The sequence below is a fragment of the Myotis myotis genome, unplaced genomic scaffold (assembly GCF_014108235.1).
Source record: "Myotis myotis isolate mMyoMyo1 unplaced genomic scaffold, mMyoMyo1.p scaffold_m19_p_10, whole genome shotgun sequence".
Lineage (NCBI taxonomy): Eukaryota > Metazoa > Chordata > Mammalia > Chiroptera > Vespertilionidae > Myotis > Myotis myotis.
In genome coordinates, this window is record NW_023416314.1 from 26,462,156 (window position 1) to 26,479,278 (window position 17,123).

Consider the following 17,123-nt stretch of genomic DNA (forward strand, 5'->3'; position numbering starts at 1 on the left):
TCCTCCTTTTCTTAGAATTCTTTAGATTCACAATCTTCAGAAAGAAACTTTTCACTAGTCATCAACTGAACTTTAAAAATGTATCAGGTTGCTCTCCCTTCCACTGTGTTGCTGCAGATTTGAATAGCTGCCTTTACTTTCTGAAATCTTTTCACAGATATAATGATAGTAGTAATACAGCATTCTTTTAAAGACAAGGTACAAAGATAGAGAGAAAAATCACTGCTCATAAATTAAAGGCAATGGATTTTGCACATTAATCAGTTTAAATATGTAAAAAATGATTTAAGTAGTTCCTATTTCTGCCTCCCTCAAAAACCCAGGTGTTGCCAAGTAATCAATTATTAGTAGTTTCATTTTTCATCCCTCCTCTCAAAAAATCAAAATTTTATTTAATTTTGTGCAAAAACATTTCCAGTGGAAAAAAACAGATGATTCTCTAAGGTTCTTTAATCCACATCCCCATTTACATTTTTTCATCTCATACTGAACCGAGTCCATTTCTTATATTTATGTTGGACTTCTCAGATGGCATGACAGTAGACTCTAGGTGCTCATTAATGCTTTAACGAAAAATTCGGATCATTGTGGCTCTCTACACTTATTAGCAGGCTTTTTCTGTGTTATCATATCTAATTGTTCCTTTTAGAGATGTAGGAAATCAGATTTAGACAGGGCAATTAACATACTGATGATCCTAGCCTTCGTAAGTGGCTAGAACCCTCTGAGTTTTTGTCCTCTTGTCCAAAGTTATTCTGAAACACCAAAGAGTAGCTGTCTGGGGGTATCAGGAGGATGTGTGTGCGGGCATGTGGGCTGGAAAACAGACAAATAGGAAACATAATTGCCTAATGACTCTTCTTGCTAATCCTTTGCTGGTCAAATACAATGTCCTTGTGTCAGATTTTTTGAAAGCAGGCATACATAGAGAAGTGAACAGCACCAAGACTGCTGAGGACAGGAGTTACTTTCTAGCTCCAGAATTTTGCCTATAGAAGATACTTGATAAGTATTTGCCAATGGATGATGTGTTAGATAATCACATCAAAGAGTAGCCCTCTACAATGAGAGGGATTTTTGTCTCTTGTTCACTGCTAAAATCTCCAGTACTTGAAGAGTGCCTTTTATAGGGTAAGTGCTAAAATATTTGTTAAAGAGCTGGAACCTGCATGGAATGTACCAAACAGAGCATCAGCTCCTACAAAGGAAAATTCATAAACACAATTATCAGTAGCCTGAGCAGAGAAACTGAGTTGAAAGTTCCTGAGAAGGGTTTAGCTCAGATATATATATATAGTTAAGCCAAGAATGCTTTGTTTATTGCAGTTCCTGTTACTTTTCCCAGATGCTTTTATATCTTGCTGGAAAGATTCTTCTCCCAGGTGCTTTTATGTCTAGCTCCTTAATGTCATTTAGGTCTCTGCTCAAATGGCACATGCAGAGAGAGAGAGAGAGAGAGAGAGAGAGACTTTCTCTGAGTATCCCTTTAAACTGCCTATGCAAAATTTAAAGTCTATGCAAAAGTAAACAGAATTGTATAAAGAACTTCTATGCACTAAATCACCTAGCTTCAATAATAATTGTTTTACCTAAGTTAAAAAGCATATATCACTATGTAGCATTATATCACATATCTTTTTATATCTTTATTTAGGAGCTAGCCCGTTTCCCACTAGAGTCAAAGATCCATGAGGTCAGGGACTTGTTCTAACTTGTTCACTTTTGTATCCCAGACACTTTGAACAGTATCAGGTACATTGCAAGTGGAAAGAAAACTTGTTGAATGAGTAATGAATGCTTAAGAGAAGATTGAACTAAGTCTAATGGATTCAAAATAATTGTAGAGATTTACAATAATCTTATTTTTGCAATTAGAAGTACTTAGTTTTAATCCCAATTTTATTGCTTAATGTTTTATGTTCTAAATTTGCTCACATGGTGGAAAGTGGTAGAATCAATTTACATATGTTGCTTTTGAGCCACTGATATGTTGAGATTTCTATTAAGAATCCAATATATTGTATCATTAACTTTTAAATATACGTTTGTTTGTTGAGTAAATAAGCTTTAAAATATGAAACAGATGTAATAAGAATTAAGCATATTGTGAGTATATGACCTATCAGTATTTTGTGAATTTTTGCTATGTTGGGAATACTACTTTAAGCATTTAACCTTTGAGTAATTTTTTCTTGAGGTACAATAAGTAGTTTTTAAAATAGGTGGGGTATTTTTTAAAGCATTACTCTTGCATGTTTGTAGGGTTTAAGTATGTACTGAACATGTAGTAGTCAAGAGGGTCTATGTTCTGCTGCAGTAACTAGGTAACCTTGAAAAATCCCTGAAAATGTGGTGAAACCCATTTATTTCTTGCTCATAAAGTGTCTAAAGTGTCTCCTGAGGGTCAAGTCACCTAAGACAGCTTCCTTCAAGGATTTGGTTGGCTTTGTCTTCTAGTTTCGAGAGGGACAGAGGTTTCCTTGCCTCATTCCAGGAATAACGGATATTGCTTCCACTTACAGCCCAGTGGTCAGAATTAGACATAAGGTTCAATATAACTACCAAAAGCCCAGGAAGTGTATAGTCCAGTGAGTACCCAGAAGGAAAGGAAACCAGATCATGGCAATGACTAATAGTATACATGGACTACATGCCATAGACCTCAGAGGTCACAAGACTATCCATTCATTAATTCATTTAGTAAACATTTACTGAACACTTCACTGGTAAGCCCATAGGTGCCTAATCTTAAGTGGTCTCTTAAAATCACTCCTATCAATGAGAAACATGTATATCATAAGACTGACAACATAAATGTACTTTTTAGGACTGTTATCATTTTTTAGCAAAGTTATTTTTTATAATAGAAAAAAAAGATTTAAAATGGCAGTGCCCTATATACATGTTTATTTTTCTTTAACATAAAGATATCAGGAACTAGGTAGCCATAGAGGGTTTGATAATTCTGTAGTCATAAAAGATAAATATTTAGACCATCAAGTCAACATTTTAGACACCAGGAAAAAGGAAAGAAAGGGTGGGTGATAAAGAGTGTAACTTTTACCCCGGCCGGTTTGGCTCAGTGGATAAAGCATCAGCCCATGGACTGGGGGATCTCGGGTTTGATTCTGGTTAAGGCAGTGGTTCTCAACCTTCCTAATGCCATGACCATTTAATACAGTTCCTCATGTTGTGGTGACCCCCAACCATAAAATTATTTTCGTTGCTACTTCATAACTGTAATTTTGCTACTGTTATGAATCATAATGTAAATATCTGATATGCAGGATGTATTTTCATTGTTACAAATTGAACATAATTAAAGCATAGTGATTAATCACAAAAACGATATGTAATTATATATGTTTTCCGATGGTCTTAGGCCACCCCTGTGAAAGGGTCACGACCCACAGGTTGAGAACTGCTGGGTTAAGGGCATGTACCTCTGTTGCAGGCTCGATCCCATCAATTATTCTCTCTGTCTCTACCCCTCCCTTCCACTCTCAAGGGGAAAATACCCTTGGATGAAGATTAACAAAAAAAAGAAGAAAGAGAGAGAGAGGCAACTTTCAACTGAGAGCTTCTTCTAGTTTTTCTAATTTCGCTTACATTTACACCACCTTAACCAGAAGGTAGTCACACAACCAAAATAGATAAGGGAGCCTGGTAAATGTAGTGTTTTTGTCTGGGTACTTTGCTTCCCTGGATGAAATGAATTTTTTGTTACTAGGAAAAAATGGGAGGTTGAATATTGAGTTAACAATAAGTATTTTTGCAGTTAAGATGGATTTACTGTCTCACACACAGTTAAATATTTAATCACAAGTAGAGTAATTAAATATTCCTTCTGAGACTATTCTTCATCTGTTTCTATACTATTAAAACCTAACTGGGGCAACAGGAGGAACTAGATTAGTTTCTTTTCTTTCTTCCTAGTACTTTCCTGTTCACATAGTAAATGTTTTCAGTAACTACTTCTGCTACTGACTTTGCCATTAAAGAGAACACTATTTATTGAATATAGACACCATAAAGCAGTTAGTATTTTAATTTAGTCAAATATAGTAATATAATAGTATCAGAGCATTAACTTGTTAGCTATCTATCATGGTCCAATGTATATTTTTTATATGATTAATTAATATTTCCCTCAAAAAAGGCATGCTTAGAAACAGATGTACTGTTAATATCGACAGTTCATAAACAACATTTCTTGTTTGTAGGCTTGTCACTATGAGAAACAATAAAGTAACTTATCTTATTTTCATCTTTTCCGCCTTTGTCTTCCTCTCCATAGGCTATATATTGATGGTCCATTTGGAAGTCCATTTGAGGAATCATTGAACTATGAGGTTAGCCTCTGCGTGGCTGGAGGCATTGGAGTAACTCCATTTGCGTCAATACTCAACACCTTGCTGTATGTCACTTTGATCTATTTTATTCATCCATATAAAGAACTGTCAATATTTTAGACATCTCTCTTTTATATGAAGTGTCTCCTTATAGATTTCTTGTACTTGCTATTGAAGGAACTTCATTTACTGATTGATGAAGGGAATAATTCAGTGATTCTCAATATATGGTCTTTGGCTTTCAGCATGATGTTTTGTGAAATATGTCAGTACTGCAGCTCTGCACTCTTCTGTCTTTATCCTTATTAGAGTTACTCCACCAGCCTTAATTTCTCTACTGTCTCATCAGTGTTAAGTGGACTATGTATCTGTCTGTCAACGATATTTTTGAGCACCTATGTGCCAATTTATCTTATAGGTAAGTACAGGTAATACATTAGTGAATGAAACTGAGCCCCTTCCCTTAAAAAGCTTAGTTCAAAAGGGGGAGATAAAAATAAACCAGTGAGAAATTCATAAATAACATTACTTAAGAAAATATTAGAACTACGATAAGAAGAGGTATTCGTGGGATATAGAAATAAGGGCTAAAGCTATCGTGAATATGATTAGGGAGAGCTTTTCTGAGATGACAGAATGAGCCTATCATTCCTTGATCTATTACTTGGCAAATTTAAACAAACAGAAGAATCCTAGCCAGTTTGGCTCAATGGATAGAGCATCAACTCAAGGACTGAAGGGTGCTGGGTTTGATTCCAGTCAAGGACGTGTACCTCGGTCGCAGGCTTGATCCCCGACCCTAGTCGGGGCATGTGCGGGAAGCAACCAATTGATGTGTCTCTCTGAAGTCCATGTTTCTCTTTCTCTGTCTTTCCCCCTTCCTTCCACTATCTCTAAAAAATCAATGGGAAAATATCCTTGGATGAGGATTAACAAAAATAAATAAATAAAACAGAAGACTAGAAATTTCAGAGGTAAGACTGCTTAACCAGGAAAGACTTTTATAGTTATTTCTGTCCTAGGATTATAAGAAAAAATTAATTTATTAATTCTCATGAAAACACAAACAAAATGACAGTAGGAAATTATTCTCAATTCTATTACATACATTCACTTACAAGACATAATTTGCATTAAAAATCTGTTTTATGGAGTACCAAAAAAGAACCAGTAAGTTGAAATGATGTGTTTAATGCTATTTTACTTCAGTTTTAAATTCTTGATATATATTTGTGCCTTTTTGGAGGTTCTTAGAAAAATAACCATATTGCATGCCAGAAATCATTTGTTTCTGAAAACATATTGCAAGTTACTTGGACACCTAAAGTTAAGAAAAGAAAAGAATATTTTCTTAACCTCAAGCCTACTTCCTAATTATAAGTAGGAATCCAGACTTGGAGTCATGAGTTACTGGAATGCATTACATAGTAGGCAGTTATGAAATCTCCTTCTTTAATGATATTAAGAAGGGGATAAACAACCAATTTCTGGAATGGTTTTGGTTCCCTTTGCCTGGAAGCCAGGGCAAGAATGATGAGGACTAGACTGGAGCCCCTGCTGTGTGATAGAATTCAAAGAAAATAGGGAACTTTTTTTCCCTGAGATGTAGGGCTGAAAGTATTCTGATCCAGGAGTTTAGTTTATTACCTTCAATTGGAAATGAGTGATATGCATATAATATTCACAAGTATGGACACTGAATTTATGGAGCATATCCTGTCTTTGACTCAGAATATTCATTTTACATTCCTTTGGGAGTTACAGTAAGTGCTGTGTCTGATGCTTGAATGTAAATGGCTGTTTTTCTGTTGGTTACTTACTAGTGAAAATAAAAATTTCAAAGCTGCAGGGATTCTTAACTTTTTGCCATCCTAATCATTATCGTGTTATTTTTATCTTAAAGGGATGACTGGAAACCCTACAAGCTTAGGAGACTGTATTTTATTTGGGTGTGCAGAGATATCCAGTCCTTCCGTTGGTTTGCAGACTTACTCTGTGTGTTGCATAATAAGGTAAAATTAGGTTTGTTTCCGATTTTGCAGTGTTTAAATTTAAAAACATAGTTATTATGTTTCAAATTGCTAAAGTACTAAATGATTGCTACAGAAAAAATAAAAATGCAAATAAGTAGTAAGAAGGAAAAATCCTTTAAATTAAAACACAACACAGAGATAACATTTGTTACTTGGTACACATCTTTCTAGATACTGATATCTATGATTATGTGTATGTATCTAGGACATGTTTTAACCTAGAAATGATGATTGATGCGTTCTAACATGGAATATTTTAACACAGAAATTCATGCACTATTAATGTGGGCATCTATATGTGTATGATGTATGCAAATGCATGCATATGGGGTGGTGAGGGAAGGCAAATAGAGGGATACATAGCAGGCTATTGCTAGTACATTTCCCATCTTTTGTTCTAATAGCTCTTAACTTTTATCTTCACCTTTGCTATTCTAAATGGACCATCACCAGACTTTTGGCACATTATGCAGAATTTCCAAAATCCCAAATTCTAAGTTTTAGTTCTTATAAGTATGAAAGCAGACATTCATCTTTCCTACATGTGACCTATTATTTATCTATTAATATATCTATATTTTTTTCAAGCTGTACAAGTAATACACATTTTTTTTGCATCTTTGGTGCAATTTTTCCAAATAATTCAGATAAAGCAAAATCTTCCCTAACTACTTTCCCCCACCCAATCTATGTAACAAGAGGGAAGTCCCGCGTGTTCTATAAATTCTAGCATAATTTGTATTGCTCTGGAAGTTGCTTTCTTAAACTTATGACTGTTCTCTTGAACATTTTTAATAATAGTACATATAGATTTACCTCATTCTTTTTACTGCTATATAGTATTTCATAGTATGAATGTGTCTAATTTATTTAACCATTCCCTCCGGATGGGTATTTATAATTTTATTATAAAGAGTATCGCGATGAATAGCAGACATGCCATTTTGTGCAGATATCCACCCATTCAATCAGTCATTCTGTCACTCATCAAATATTTATTAACTGCCTACTATGAAGTAGAAACTATTCTGGGACATGGAGCTACGTCAGAGATCAAAATAAAAACAAGTGTCTGATCTCATGTGATTTACATTCTAAGTGGGGAGGAAAGGTAGCAAACCAATAAAGAAATGGGGTGTCTGATTCGGATCAGGGCAAAGAAGAAAAAGAAAGTGGGGTAAAGCAACAAAGAGTAAATGATAGAGGGCATATTAATATATATTGAATATTTGGAAATGCCCACCAACATTGGTATTTTAGCAGAGACCTGAGTAAAGTGAATGAACAGGCAGTTCTCTTGGGCAAAAAATTTTAGGGCAGAGGGACCCAACTTCACAGGCAAGCACTCTGATGCAATAGTATTAGACTGGAGCAAGATGAAAGCAGTGACTTGAACAGATATTTGTATACCAATGGTCATAGCAGCATTTTTTACAATAGCCAAAAGATGGAAACAACCCAAATGTCTATTGATGAATGAATGAAGAAAACTCTGCATATACATAAAATGGAATATTATTCAGCCTGAAAAAGAATAGAATTCTGAGACATTTTACAATATGTATGAACCTTGAAAGCATTATACTAATTTAATTAATCTAGACACAAAAGGACAAATATTATCTGATTCTACTTATATGAGATACCTAGAGTAGTCAATTTCCTAGAATGCTGGTCACCAGGGCATAAGAGGGAGGGCAAATGGGGATTTATTGGTTAATGGATAGAGTTTTAGTTTGAGAAGAAAAGTTCTGGAGATGGATGGTAATGATGGTTGCTCATCAATATGAATGTATTTAATACCACTGAACTGTACACTTAAAAATGGTTACAATGGTAAGTTTATAATATGTTTTACCACAACTTAAAAAAAAAGAACACATGTCTGGGACACACTAGAGACCTGCTGAATGAGAGATGAGTAGCCATTGCAAGGTTATGAACGAGACTGATCTGACTGCTGATCATCTTGGGAATGTGTGTGAAAGTAGCAATCGCTGGGATACTGCAGTTTCCGGAGAAGCGAAAGGTGTGTAATGGCTAACAAAGGAGACCGGTCCCAGCGGTCAGTGAGGTGGTCGCAAGAGAGAAAGGGAGTTCTGTCTTTGATGCTAAGGAAGGAAAAATTGTCTAGAGGAGCAAACTTACCACTTTCCAATTTGTGAGTATTTTTTCTAGGTTGATGCAGAGACAGGATTTTCTGGAGTTGGAGGCTGTGCATGAATTAAAATTTATTTTTAAGTTATATTGGAAAAAATCCCCCAGAAGACACTAAAACAATTTACATTTGGATGATGTTAAAAAGAAAAGGTTTTTATTTTCTGTTTGCAAAGTAACAATTTTGTGTGTGTGTGTGTGTGTGTGTGTGTGTGTGTGTGTGTGTGAGAGAGAGAGAGAGAGAGAGAGAGAGAGAGAGAGAGAGATCAAAAGCAATAGTGCATAGGGACTTTACATACAGTCTCAGTGAGAGTAGGTAAAAGTATTCTTGAAAACAAAACGAAAATATACAGTCTTCTGGCACCATATATATTTATTACAATATCATTGACTACATACCCTACGCTGCACTTTATATCCCCATGACTATTTTGTAATTACCAATTTGTACTTCATTTAAAAAATATGTTTTTCTTGATTTCAGAGAGGAAGGAAGAGGGAAAGAAAGATAGAAACATTAATGATGAGAGAAAATCAATGATTGGCTGCCTCTTGCACATCCCCTACTGGGAATCAAGCCTATAACCCAGGCATGTGCCCTAATTGGAAATCAAACCATGACCTTCTGGTTCATGGGTCGATGCTCAACCACTGAGCAACACTGGCCAGGCTAATTTGTACTTCTTAATCCCTTCAATTTTTTTCACCAACTCCCTCCCCTCTAGCAACCATCAGTTTCTTCTCTGTACCTATCCATCTGTTTAGTTTTGTTTGTCCATTTATTTGGTTCTTTAGATTCTACATATAAGTGAAATCAAATGGTATTTGTCTTTCTCTGACTTATTTCACTTAGTATAATATCCTCTAGGACTGTATATGTTGTCAAAAATGGTAAGCTTTCATTCTTTTTATGGCTGAGTAATATTCCATTGCCTATAGTATATACCACATTTTCTTTACCCAGTTCTCTATTGATGAGCACTTAGGTTGTTTCTATATCTTGGCTATTGTAAATAATGCTAACATGAACATGGGGATGCATATATCATTTTTAAATTAGTATCTAGCCACCTGAAACTAACATAAAATAATATTGAATACCAACTATAATTTAAAAATAAAAAATAGTATTTTATTCTAGCCCACACTTTCTGAGTTGAATTTTTAATCCAAATACTTTTTAGATATATTGGATGGTATGCTATATTTTGCTTATGCCATTAATTACTAAATATAATAGCAATCTCAATTTTTAAAGTTTTTATTCTCACTTATTTGAAAGGGTATTTTTAAATACATTTTTATTGATTTCAGAGAGGAAAGAAGAGGGACAGGGAGATAGCAACATCAGTGATGAAAGAGAATCATTGATCGGCTACCTCTTGCACACCCCACGCTAGGGATCAAGCCCACCACCCAGGCATATGCCCTGACCAGGAATCCAACCATCACCTCCTGGTTCATAGGTTGATGCTCAACCACTGAGCAACACTGACTGGGGTGCAAGGGTATTTTTAACTTGAAAATTAAATTAGATATTTTAACCTAAAAATAATAATATCAATCTTCCAACTGTGAGTTCTCATGCATCATTCTAGAATGCCTAGAACATAATCATCTAGCTGCCCTCGCTGCTCAGTCTTAGTGTCAGACTCTCTGAAATGATTACAAGAGCTGCGCCTTAGGTGGCTCTTTTGCTTGACTGGATTGTCCAACCTGGTGAGTTTAGAAATGAGTGCAGGGCTAGATGTCAGGTGATCTGATACCAAGTCTGCCAATAACTACATGCCTCGCTTCACATCACTTCACTTCTATAGATCACATTGGAGAAATAAAAAAGGAAGCAGGGCTACATCAGGCATTTGGAGTTCCATTTAAAATGGGACAGTGGTCCTAGCCTATTTTGCTCAGTGGTTACAGCCAGCCTGGGAACTGAAGGATCTTGGGTTCCATTCTGGTCAAGGGCACATATGTAGGTTGCAGGCTGAATCCCAGCTGCCTGTGTTGGGGCATGTGCAGGAGACAACCAGTCAATGTCACATCGATGTCTCTCTCTGTCTCTCTCTGTCTCTCTCTCTCTCTCTCTCTTTCTCTTCTCTTCTCTTCTCTTCTCTTCTCTTCTCTTCTCTTCTCTTCTCTTCTCTCTCTCTCTCTCTTCTCTTCTCTCTCTCTCTCTCTCTTTCTCTTCTCTTCTCTTCCTCTCTCTCTCTCTCTCTCTCTCTCTCTCTCTCTCCCTTTCATTCTCTCTCTTTAAAAAAAATCAGTGAAAAAAATATCTTCAGGTGAGGATTAACAACAAAAAAGATAAAATAAAATGGGACACTGGCTCTACTTCATACTGACTCTGAGACCTTGGGTAAATCACTTGACTTTTATAAACCCCATTGATGCCTTCAATGTATAAATTAGGATAACAGCACTTGAAGTCTGATGTGAGATTTAGCTTATTCAAAGAATCTATTGGATGTATTTAATAAATGATGGCTATCATTCCTATTAGTGATCTATAAAATTCCTTTCAGGAGTTACATACTGCTATTTTTTTTATTTGTGAGGAAAATAAGGAATAGTGACAGGCAGGAGAAGTAAAAATGAAAAGCATAATCTTTGTGCATGATATTATAATCCTAATTCATTTACAAGATTGTGTCCATCCATGTATTTGTTATTTTTACTGCTCTCTGGACTTGAAGAAAATTGTTGCTTTAGTATGTATTATTATGTATCTTCTGTGAGGGAGAAGTTAAAATGGAGACACTGAAATCGTTAAGGTCATTATTCAGATCTTCATAGTTCTTTCTGGGGGCTGTGGGCAACAAACACCAGTTTTTGAGATAGAAGTCTTTGAGCACCATCCTGGTAGGCATCTACACTAATAAAAGACAACCATGCAAATTGACCGTACCTTCGCTATGCTTTAAGCCACGCCCACCAGCCAATCAGAGCAACTATATGCAAATTAACCCAACCAAGATGGCGGCCAGCAGCCACAGAGCTGGAGTGAACAGGAGGCTTGCTTGCTCCAGTAATGGAGGAAGCCAAGCTTCCCCACCTGCCGCGGCCAGCTCTGAGCTCCACTGAAAGCAACAAAGTTTCAATTAGAGAAGGTAAACAAACCCCAGATACCTGCTTTCAGCCAGCTGTGGCCATCGAGCTGGAGTGAGCAGGAGTGGGTTGCCCCTGGAGATGGAGGAAGCCAAGCTTTCTGCAGGCCTCTGCTAAAGGCAATAAAGTTTCAATTATAGAAGGTAAATAAATCCCAGAATAAAAAAGAAGAAGAAGAAGAAAAGGAGAGGCTGGGAGCTTCTGTTGTCAGGGTGCTTGGCCAGCCTGAAAATGGCCCTCAGCCCCTCACTCACACTGGCCAGGCACCCCAGTGGGGACCCCCCACCCTAAAGGGGGTGTGGCCAGCCTGAAAAAAGCCATCAGCCCCTCACCCAGGCTGGCCAAACCTCCATCGGGTGAGGGTCCCCACTGGGGTGGACATTCTCCGAGGGGTCCCACACTGCAAGAGGGCGTAGGCTGGGCTGAGGGACCCCCCGAGTGCACAATTTTTTGTGTACCAGGCCTCTAGTTTAAGATAAGAATAAGCACAAAACATGTATTTTGTGAGATGCTACCCATTACTGGACTTGGAAAATCCTCAGTTTCTTCTCAGTTAAAATCCGTGAATCCTGATTCAGTTCAGAAAGGGCCTTAAAATGAATTTAGCATTTGGATATAACTTGAGGCAGCTATTGGATGGGATATTACTAGAGATTATATTTCAAAAGTATTATGGTGGTCTAGTTTCATTTTTTTTGCATGTATCTGTTCAACTTTCCCAACACCATTTATTGAGAGGCTGTCTTGACTCCATTGTATGTTTTTGCCTCCTTTGTCAAATATTAGGAGGCAGCCAATCAATGATTCTCTATCATCATAAATGTTTCTATCTCTCTCTCTCCCTCTCCTTTCCACTCTGAAATCAATAAAAATATATTTATAAATAAGTAAATAAACAAGTAAATAAATAAATAAATGCAAAGGCAAACAAAGTATTATGGGTGTTGATAAGCCATCTCATCACTTTTAAGGTAAAATATGTTTTTATTAGGATTTTATAATTCATCTGTGCCATCTGTGAAATAATGTCCTTCAACCATATAATTGTCCTGATGACGAAGCTAAAGCCTAGAAAAGTTAAGTAACTTTCTAGAAAGCTCTGGGCCAGGTAGTCATGGCAATAGAAGTCTCTCAGTTACTTCTTGCATGCCCTTAAGATTGTAAAGGGTGCCAGAGGGGTGATGAAGCCCTACTTAATCACTCCCTATCAGCAAAATGACTTATTTTGCATTCCTAGAACATCTACTTTGAGTCCCAGTATATAAGTTTGTTTTAAATCATTACTTTCACACTACACAAGAGATGGGCAAAAGTGGGTCTACAGTTGTGAGTATGTAAAACACAAGTTAATGAAGCTATTGTAATAATGAAAACCTTCATGTCTTTTTCCATAGGGACAACTATAAACCTACTTTTGCCCACCCCTGTATATGTATGCAGTTTTATATGTATTTGCTTGTAGATATTGACTGTGATTAGACAAGATACATTTTAACAAATTCTAGAATCCCATGTGTTAGAATAGGAGGAAGTCTGAGTCTACAGAAATAATTTTAATGTCTACTTACTTTTATGTCCTCTCAGCTTTGGCAAGAGAACAGACCTGACTATGTCAACATCCAGCTGTACCTCAGTCAAACAGATGGGATGCAGGTATGTGGCTGGATGTTACTGTAAATGAAACGAGTCTCTCGGTAATAGGAGGTTTACTGCAGGGCTGTTCAGGGAGAACATTTCTGCAGGTGGTTTGAAGAAGTTTCCCACAGGAAGGCCTCTTGGAATGTGTCCAGAAAACTCATGGCTTGTCCTTAAAGTTAAACATATAGGGCGTCCCCCAAAATGTATGTACACACTTTGAATAATTATAAAGGCAGCATTTATTAAAATACATTACATTTTCAAAAGTGAGCTACCAGCTGTTAAAATATGTATACTTTTTTTGGGGGGGTACCCTATGTTTTGCTATTTTTATTTTGTTTGTTTTGGGGGAGATTTATTTTGTCCATCTCACAGGGAGATAGAGCAGACCTTAGGAGTATTTCATCTCTCTCCTCTTCACTATTGCCTCAAGTTCTTTACCTATAGAGGCCAGACCATAACTGAACAGCCTTGTGATTATATGCATGAAGAGGAGTTTTTATGGGGGAAAAAAAATAAGGTCATACACAAAAAAGTTTTATTTCCCTTCAAGGGAAACTAAAAAGAATAGCAGTAGCTATCACATTATTTATTCACTATGTGAGACACTGTGCTAAGCAATCATGTACACAATTATGGAATTCCAGCAGACTCAAGAGGTAGGAGATATTGCTATCCCATATTATAGATGAAGAAATTGGTGTTTACATACACCATGAAGGGCTGCACAGTTGTGTAAATCTGGGCATGACTGCTTTCACACGCTTTATTTTAGTATTTTCTATCATACATTTTCTGTAGTATTTTGAATACAAATTATGAATGCTTGTCAGTTACTTCAAAACTAATTTCACCCTACTTTTTCTAGTCAGAGTTCTTCCCTACTTGGTATGTAAAAATATTTTATTTTACTGCTCTCGTGAAGCAAGTCGGTATCATTGTCTTCATGGTATTGCTCTAATGAAGGTATAGAGTATACATCGCATTTGGTTCTCAGTTTGTCTGCCTGGGACTCAGACACTTGTTCCTCTCTTCTCACTTCACTCTGATTCTTCAGCTCTCATATTCTGTTCATTGCAAAAAACAGTTTATTTGAGTTATTTGTTAATAGACCCGAGATTTGGAGCTCTTCTGTCTTAGGTTGTCTTGTCTAAGATCATTTCCCCAAATTTATGATTACAGTTTGTAGTATTTTACCCATCTAATGTGCCGAATATGACAACTGTATTTGTAGTGCAAAAACAATTCAATAAAATTTATGTGCTGAGGCCCTTTTTGAAAGTAGGCAATTAGAATGCATTCTTCAACATTGTAGTTGTTTAAAAATGAAGCAAATCAGCCATTTGTAATGATGGCATTCAGGAAGAGAACGGATTTTAAAGGAAAACAGGAAGGAAATGATGTTCTAACTTACTGTACTTCATAACTGGCATGGTTGCCATTTGCCACTTATATTCTTTAGATCACAGCAATTTGGTAGGAAGCCACAGCACCAGCAGAAATGAGGTTAGAGAAATGGGCAGTTTGCCAACTCTGTGTCATATTAAATGTAATGCTTTCTTTGTGGCAGAAAATAATTGGAGAAAAATACCATGCGCTGAATTCAAGACTTTATATTGGACGTCCTCAGTGGAAACTACTATTTGATGAAATAGCAAAATGTAACAGAGGGTAAGTGCTATTCCTCAGCAAATTTGACATGTGGTTAATGATCCAATTAAAATATTCCCAAGTCATTACAGGGAGTTTTTAAGATGACTTAGTAATGGGTTTACAAATTAGAAAGCCACTTAAACACTCACTTATCACTATCAAAAGAGGAAGCAAGGCAGGGAACACCTCACGAAAGTGTCATGCCAAATAATTAAAATTTGGCTTAGAAATAGTCTATAAATTATTTATGAACTAGACTCTTCCACCTACTTTTAAATGTACATAGGTCCATATTAAAATGAGTGTTCGTTCCCACAGCATATATCAGGTGATCATGGGAAAAGTGCTTCAAAATCATGTTGGCAAACAAGGGAGCTCTACAAATATTCTAACAATGCATGCACTTAAAAGTCAGTTTTTTGTACCTTTTTATCAGAATGAATACATTATTTGAAGCTTAGTTGTTATTTGCAGTCTCTAAGTCAGGAATATTTTTAAACAAAATTATTTTTCTTGGGAGCTATAACTGTAAAGAATCTTAGCATTATGGACTATCTATGATCGGTAGAGATTACTATTGAAGGAAAGAATTCACTTTAGGGCATAGAGTAGACAACCCATTTGTCTTCTAATCTAAAAGAATTTTGGAAACTATATACCCATTCACACATTTTAAAGTTGCCATTGAAATAGTTTCATCATAAGGTTAAGTAGTTGCTAAGCCTGTAATTTCTAACATATTGCAGATGTTGGCATTTTATATTAATGTAACTGTTTTAAACATGTATCTACTGGAATCTAAATATCATAGTTTCTGGATACCAACCTCATATATTATAAATACACAAACAAGCTTTCATTAGCAGTTGGAAATTAAACACAATTTTGTTTTCTACTTGAACTTGTGTTTCTATCCTGATAAAGCTGCAAAATTTTATCAAAATTCAATATATTTTTATATTTTAACTAATTTTGTTTGTTGCTAACTAAACATTTTCTGCAACAATAATGTGCATAAATTGATTGTTTAATTTTTAAAATTTCCTATGACCCTAAGGATCTAGTGTTAATTATATTTTCTGGATTTAGTTATCATTATAATTATTAGTGTGTAGTTGATTAATTCATAATTTTAAATATATGTTTTATAAATAGAAAAAGGATATTTGATTACAAATGAATGAGACAGCTTATGAGATGAAGATTTTGGGGGGAAGGAAATGTTTTTTTAGTGATTTCAGAGAGAGGAACAGAGATGGAGAGAGAGAGAGAGAAACATCAATGATGAGAGTGAATTATTGATCAGCTGCCTACTGCACGACCCCCACTGGGGATCAATCCCACAACCAGGATATGTGCCCTGACTGGGAATTGAACTGTGACCTCCTGTTTCTTAGGTCAACACTCAATCACTGAGCCACACTGGCCAGGTGGAGAAACTTAATAAAATCCCAATTCATGAGGTATTGAAAAAAATCAGATTCATCATGGCATTTGGCTCCATTTTCAGAGGTTTTGTTTTAGCAATTATGGTGTGGAGCCCCAAAAGCAAAATTTAAAAAGGAATCTATACTCATATACTTAAGATTTTTGCCATGTTTGAAACCAGCCATGTTCTGTATTCCCTTCCCCTGAAGAAGTAGTTTGGGGTTGAAGAAGGAAGCATTATTTAGAAAGCAGAGATCCTTTGTAATATGGAAGGCCCCAGTTAAAGGTGAACCCTGTTTTGGTTATAGTCCTTTTCATCTTTCCCCAATATCATCCACCTATGTGTGATCATCTTGTCAGACTGACCTGGGTCTTGCTATGCGCCACCGATGACTCATTCCTCTTTGATGACATTTAACTGACCTCTGAGAAGCATTCTTTTATTAGTTTTCATAGTATACTGTTGAAAACATTGATTTTTTTGTTTTTTGCTTCATTTTGAAACCAAACCCCAAAACAATAGAGGATCATTTACAGGGAATTAGACTTGGATTATTGGTTTCTTTCGTTATTTCTTAAGAATTTGTATTTGTTATGCTGTTCATGATTTAGAGGGATTTTGTGTGTTTATTTGGTTTTTCATTGTCTTTAAACAGCAAGCTGATTCAAGTTGGTTTATGATGAGCAAATGTGCACCACCTACTGTTCACATTCAGCACAACTTTCACTTTTCTGCATTTCCTCTGGGCAGGCAACT

General features: G+C 36.1%; 1 protein-coding gene across 4 annotated transcripts in view; it reads left to right on the forward strand.

The window, feature by feature from the left end:
• NOX4 (NADPH oxidase 4) overlaps positions 1–17,123 on the forward strand; it is a 151,726-nt gene that overhangs the window by 127,027 nt on the left and 7,576 nt on the right. For all 4 annotated transcript variants that reach the window (XM_036324720.1, XM_036324721.1, XM_036324722.1 and 1 more), the window contains 4 exons: positions 4,298–4,417; positions 6,256–6,364; positions 13,232–13,300; positions 14,856–14,956. In XM_036324720.1, coding sequence (XP_036180613.1) covers positions 4,298–4,417; positions 6,256–6,364; positions 13,232–13,300; positions 14,856–14,956 — 399 coding nt within the window. The remainder of the gene's footprint in view (positions 1–4,297; positions 4,418–6,255; positions 6,365–13,231; positions 13,301–14,855; positions 14,957–17,123) is intronic.